Source organism: Staurois parvus, unplaced genomic scaffold (genome assembly GCF_062004578.1).
Source record: "Staurois parvus isolate SC_StPar_1 unplaced genomic scaffold, SC_StPar_1.0 ptg001147l, whole genome shotgun sequence".
Taxonomy (NCBI): domain Eukaryota; kingdom Metazoa; phylum Chordata; class Amphibia; order Anura; family Ranidae; genus Staurois; species Staurois parvus.
The window spans coordinates 200,688-206,752 of NW_028318943.1; the positions used below are offsets into that span (position 1 = coordinate 200,688).

The 6,065-nt window shown below is 50.3% G+C and overlaps 1 protein-coding gene across 1 annotated transcript; it reads left to right on the forward strand.

Annotated features, from left to right (window-relative positions):
- Positions 1-2,144: 2,144 nt before the first annotated feature.
- Positions 2,145-3,823, forward strand: LOC149439203 (uncharacterized). Its single transcript, XM_089659325.1, has one exon. The coding sequence runs from the start codon at positions 2,156-2,158 to the stop codon at positions 3,797-3,799; it is 1,644 nt and encodes a 547-aa protein (XP_089515451.1). The 5' UTR covers positions 2,145-2,155; the 3' UTR covers positions 3,800-3,823.
- Positions 3,824-6,065: the final 2,242 nt, after the last annotated feature.

The window sequence follows — 6,065 nt, forward strand, 5'->3', positions numbered from 1 at the left end:
TGGCATCCAGGACAGGAGAAGTGGGACTGTGCAGAGGGTGTGGTTTCCTGTGGAGCAGCTGCAGGCTGTGTGGTGCTGACCTCCTCTGATGTCTGATACAAGCCCAGGGTTGGGCTGCCCTGGGCTGGGACGCCTCCCAGGAGAGTCCCAGGCTTCTCGGCCTGCTCATGGAGGTGAAGCTGTGGTTGGTGGTGAAGCGGGAGGACGGAGTTCAGTGAATGGAAAGCAAATGGCAGAGACTGTGAGTAGATGTGGGAATGTTGGTGATGGAAAGTCCAGTGTGAGAAGTTCTGGTAATACAGAGAAGATGAAGTCAGTCCAGCAGTGTGAGAATGTCTCTCAGCAAAGTGTGAGTTCTGGAAGTGCAGCACATGGCAGTCCGCCATTGCAGCCACAGCATGCCCAGCAGAGAAGGGCCCAGTCAGTTCAGTCCAAACAGCAATGTAATGTTGTCACCAAGCAAACTCCAAGCTCTGGAGGAGCAGCTCAAGGCAGTCAGCCATTGCAACCACAGCAGGCCCAAGCCGTGCAGAGCGGAGCCCATGCCGTGCAGAGCGGAGCCCATGCCGTGCAGAGCGGGGCCCATCTAGTTCAGTCTAAACAGCAATGTAAGGCTGTCACCAAGCAAACTCCAAGTTCTGGAGGAGCAACCCAAGACAGTCCGCCATTACAGGCACAACAAGCCAAGCAGAGGAAAGTTCAGTCTGTCCAGCAATGTGATGTTGTTACCCAGCCTAGTCCAAGCCTTGGAGGTCCAACTCCGGGCAGTCCACCATTACAGGCACCGCAAGCCCTGCATAGCAAAACCCATGCCGTGCAGAGCGGGGCCCAGGCCGTGCAGAGCGGGGCCCATCCAGTTCAGCCTAAACAGCAATGTAATGTTGTCACCCAGCGCACTCCAAGCTCTGGAAGTGCAACTCAAGGCAGTCAGCCATTACAGTCGCAGCAAGACCAGCAGAGCAGAGCTCAGTCAATTCTGTTTAAACAGCAATGTAATGTTGTCACCCTGCACAGTCCAAGTCATGGAGGTCTAACTCCATGCGGTCAGCCATTACAGGCACCACAAGCCCAGCAGAGTGGGGCCCATGCTGTGCAGAGCGGAACCCATACAGTCCATGCAGCTCAGGAATGTAAGGTTGTCACCCGGCATGCTTCAAGTTCTGGAACTGTAAATCAAGGCAGTCAGTCATTGCAACAAAAGCAAGTCCAGCAGAGTAGAGTCCATGCCATACAGTGCAAAGTCCATGCCGTGCAGAGTGGTGATCACACAGTCCATATGGCTCAGGAAAGTGACACTATCACCCAGCACACTACCAGCTCTGGAGTAGCAACAAAAGGCAGTCAGCCATTGCAAACAAAGCAAGCCCAGAAGAGTGGAGCCCATGCCGCACAGAGCCCAGCACAGGCCGCTCAGAGCGGGGCCCATACAGTTCAGAGCGGAGCAGAGACACCTGTCACTCCCAGTACTCCGCGCAGATCTGCAAGGACTACGTTGGAGCAGAAAACTCTGAAGGAGAACTTACAGCAGTGTGTAATGGTGGGCAGTGGCCAGGAACGCTCATTACGCCCCCAGGTCCCGGCAGAAGAAAGATGATGGAGCCAATAAGCCTCCACAGTCTGGCCCGGAGAGTCCTTCTACATCCAGCAGAGACCCTTCACCCAGTACCGCTGATGGGGATCAGAATTTCAAGCGTCCCGCGGATAGGAAGCAGAAAGTGTTAAAGTCACCTGTGCTGCGCCTGGCTGACAGGATTCCTGCTCTGGAGAAGAGAATGAAGACCTTGAGGAAAGCTAAGGCTTCGACCCAGAAAAGGATTGACTCCATCTACAGACTCAAGGCTGCCGACCCCGGGAATGAAGTCCTACATGACAGCGAGCTTAACGCCCTGGGCATTGAACTGGCCGGTATATCGAGGGACATTGATGCTGTTCTGGAAGAACTGGGACCAGGGGGGGAGGTGTATCGGGATTGCGATTGGGTTGGGGCACAATTAAGTGTAAAGATGGAGTCTTCTTCAGAGTCAGACTCCGGGGAACCCAAGGCACGCTACCAGCAAATGTGCTCCCTGAAAGACAGACTCCAGCTCTGGAGGACAGCGGTAGCGTCAGCTTCACCCAGCAGACTTTCATAGTACAGGAAACTCAGAGAAGCGACATGGACTCCCAGCACATGGACTATGAGGACGGTGTTGCTACCCCCGGTTCTCATGGTGGGACCAATGCTGAGGGGACTGATGTTCGGGATGGGGTAGTTGATAATTATGCAGATGAAGCTGCTGATGCTAGTGGTGATATGGCCAGTGCGGATATCACTAATATTGATGTAGGGGTTCCTGATGTCATTAACACTGAGGTAGGTATGTCTGGATGGGGTCAGGACCAGTCTGAGGACCCTGTGAATGTGGCGATGGAGGAGTCAGTTCAGGATAACACCCGTGATTTCCCCCCTTTGGTTGAGTCGCCACCTGCATCACAAGGGAATAGTGGTCCATCTGGCCATGTCCCTCCTCGGAATGCCTGGAGCCGTGGGGCTCCTTCTTTTTCCAACAATACCGGTTATACTGGTCAGGCCTTCAAGAGGAGGAACGTGGTCAGGTTGAAGCATAGGGGTTCCAGAGAAGAGCTCCCTGATAGGAGGTTTGTAGTTAGGGAGTTGCTGTGTCAGCAGATGGGGTTTGTGCCCGCAGATATTTTGGCAGTCATCAACCTCCCTGACAGACAGGGGTATGATGTCAGCTTCAAGCTCATGTCTGGCTTGGACAGGTTCTGGGCCGGCTTTAGTGGGTTTCGGGATAAAGAGGGGTGGAAGATTTTCACCTTCATCCCCATCTCCAAACCTGACACAGCAAACGTTAACATCATTTTCTGGAATGAGTCTGTGCCCCCCCAGGATATTGTAGTCTGGCTCAGAAGGCATTGTGAGATGGTCTCTGATCTGACCAAAACTAGGGACAGTGATGGGATCTGGACTGGAGGTTGGAGGGTTCTTGTCAAGCTGAGGCAGAGTAACAATGTCACCCATCACCTTCCAAACTCCTTTTTCATTGGGCGGGAGAGGGGAGTTTGCTTCTATGCAGGTCAGTCCAGGCTATGTTTCAAATGCGGTAGGTCGGGTCATGTGGCGAGTGTCTGCTCTATCATGAAGTGTAATCTGTGTGGGGAGGTCGGCCATGTCAGTTCTACCTGTGAGAACATCAAGTGCAATCTATGTGGTAGGCTTGGCCATTTACACAGAGATTGCCCGGTGGCTTTCCACAATAGGGATGAGGAATCAGTGGATGAGGAATTTCTGGTGGCAGCAGAACACCTGGAGGAGGAAGCCTTAATGAATGGGGTCATATCAACTGAGGGGGAGGTAAACCCAGAAGTCCAAGGGGCCAGCCTCGGGCAGGAGGGCAGTGTTCAGCAGACTGAGGAGCAGCGGCCATCTGTGGCCATCCCATCCATTTCAGTTCCTGCCTCTGTGGAGAACATTCCCAGGCAGAAGAGAAGGAATAGGAAGGACAAGGCCACCCGTAAACCTGAAAGTGAATGGACCCGAGTGCAGAAATCCGTTAAGAAAGTGAGAAGGGCGCCAGAAGGTAGTATGGCAGTCAGCAACCAGTATGACGTCCTATCAGAGTCGGATGCCGACTCCTGTGATCTAGAGGACCAAATGGAGGAAGAAGTAGAAAGGGAATCTGCAGCTAGTTCAGGGGAGGACCCACCCACTAAGAAGCGCCCGCCCCCGGCTCCCGTATTTGTAGAATCCGATATGGAAACTGGTAGTCGGCAGAGTGACTCAGATTCCGATTTATAAAAAGAATTTAGAGCCGAAAGGAATATAAAATGGGAGGAATTTATTTACAGCATCAAATTCTATGCATAACTTTCATTAGTTTAATTTGTCGACTTTCTGTCGTGAAGATGTAGGCAGTTGTTACATTGTTGGTTTATGTGTTTTTTATGATGATGGTTACAGTTTTGTTACCTTGTAATTTGTTTGTTTATACAAATAAAAATATCCATACATCTGAGTGGGTTCAGGAAGGTGTGTAATCGCACATCTGAGCGGGTGCGGGAAGGTGTGTAATTGCACAGCTGAGCGGGTGTGGGAAGGTGTGTAATTGCACATCTGAGCGGGTGCGGGAAGGTGTGTAATCACACATCTGAGCAGGTGCGGGAAGGTGTGTAATCGTACATCTGAGTGGGTGAGGGAAGATGTGTAATTGCACATCTGAGCGGTGCAGGAAGGTGTGTAATTGTACATCTGAGCGGGAGCGGGAAGGTGTTTAATTGCACATCTGAGCAGGTGCGGGAAGGTGTGTAATTGCACATCTGAGCGGGTGCGGGAAGGTGTGTAATTGCACATCAGAGCGGGTGCAGGAAGGTATGTAATCGCACATTGGAGCGGGTGAGGGAAGTTGGGTAATCGCACATCTGAGCGGGCGCAGGAAGGTGTGTAATTGCACATGTGAGCGGGTGCGGGAAAGTGTGAAATCGCACAACTGAGCAGGTGAAGGGAAGGTGTGTAATTGCACATCTGAACATATGTGTGAAGTGCTTAATCAAGGTGGTAATATTGTGTGAAAATTAAAATGAATAAAATATAATATAATCATACTGTGGAATCAGAATAGAGCCGTCCCAAAACCGTGGTGAGGTCAGAAGACTTCCAAAGACAGCCAATGTGACACCATCCACTCACATGCAGGGTTCACCAGAAGGCATGTGACCCCCCCTGCTAAGAGTGGTCAGTCCACGCTTTGTGGGATATAATTGGTAACATCACGGAAAATATATGATACATCCAAAGAAATGACAAATGATCCTCCAAAAGATCCAACCGTTGCCAGGTAAGTGATTGGACCAAGAACTCGTAGAGCAATTCATGCAATAAAAGATGTATCCACATAGTGTAAACCCATCAAAGATATAAAGTGTAATAGATAAAGATTGCACTCACATGGTGGAAGGCACAATTCAGCATGTACAAACATAAGAACCGGCCATTCCAATATCCAAGATGGCTGCCGGCCGCTTGTGCATGCATGGTAGCGTGTGTGCGTGGCTCCTCCCTATGCCTTTCATCATTTGTGATGTCATCATGGGCCACATAAAGTATATAAGTCGTGCAACTATTAGGTCGCAGTAGTGTGAACTGAGCCTTAATGTCCAGTCACATGCTGGCGGTGGGGAGGTGACCACATTATATTGCTCAGCTACAGCTGAAAAAAGTAAGGTCACTGTCTATGAAAATCTCAGGACTGGCTGGATAGAAGGCATGTGTGGTAGCGTGTGTGCGTGGCTCCGTTCTACGCATTTCGTCATATGTGACGTCATCAGGGGCCAAATAAAGTATATAAGTCGTGTAACTTTTTGGGCACTGTAGTGTGAAGTGAGCCTTAATGTCCAGTCATGTGCTGGTGGTAGGGAGGTGACCACACTATATTGCTCAGCTACAGCTGAAAAAAGTAAGGTCACCAACTGTCTATGAAAATCTCAGGACTGGCTGGACGAAAGGCATGCGTGGTAACGTGTGTGTGTGGCTCCGACCTACGCATTTCGTCCTATGTGACGTCATGAGGGGCCAAGTAAAGTATATAAGTCATGCAACTTTTAGGTCGCAGAAGTGTGAATTGAGCCTTAATGTTCAGTCATGTGCTGGCGGTGGGGAGGTGACCACACTATATTGCTCAGCTACAGCTGAAAAAAGTAAGGTCACTGTCTATGAAAATCTCAGGATTGGCTGGATAGAAGGCATGTGTGGTAGCGTGTGTGCGTGGCTCTGTTCTACGCATTTCGTCATATGTGACGTCATCAGGGGCCAAATAAAGTATCTAAGTCGTGCAAGTTTTAGGTCGCAGTAGTGTGAACTGAGCCTTAATGTCCGGTCATGTGCTGGCGGTGGGGAGGTGACCACACTATATTGCTCAGCTACAGCTGAAAAAAGTAAGGTCACCAACTGTCTATAAAAATCTCAGGACTGACTGTACAGAAGGCATGCTTGGTAGTGTGTGTGTGTTGCTCCGCCCTACGCATTTCATCATTTGTGAAGTCATCAGGGGCCAAATAAAGTATATAAG

Excerpts from the sequence above, each read along its gene's own strand:
- LOC149439203 (XM_089659325.1), top strand. The coding sequence starts at position 2,156 with ATGGACTCCCAGCACATGGACTATGAGGACGGTGTTGCTACCCCCGGT.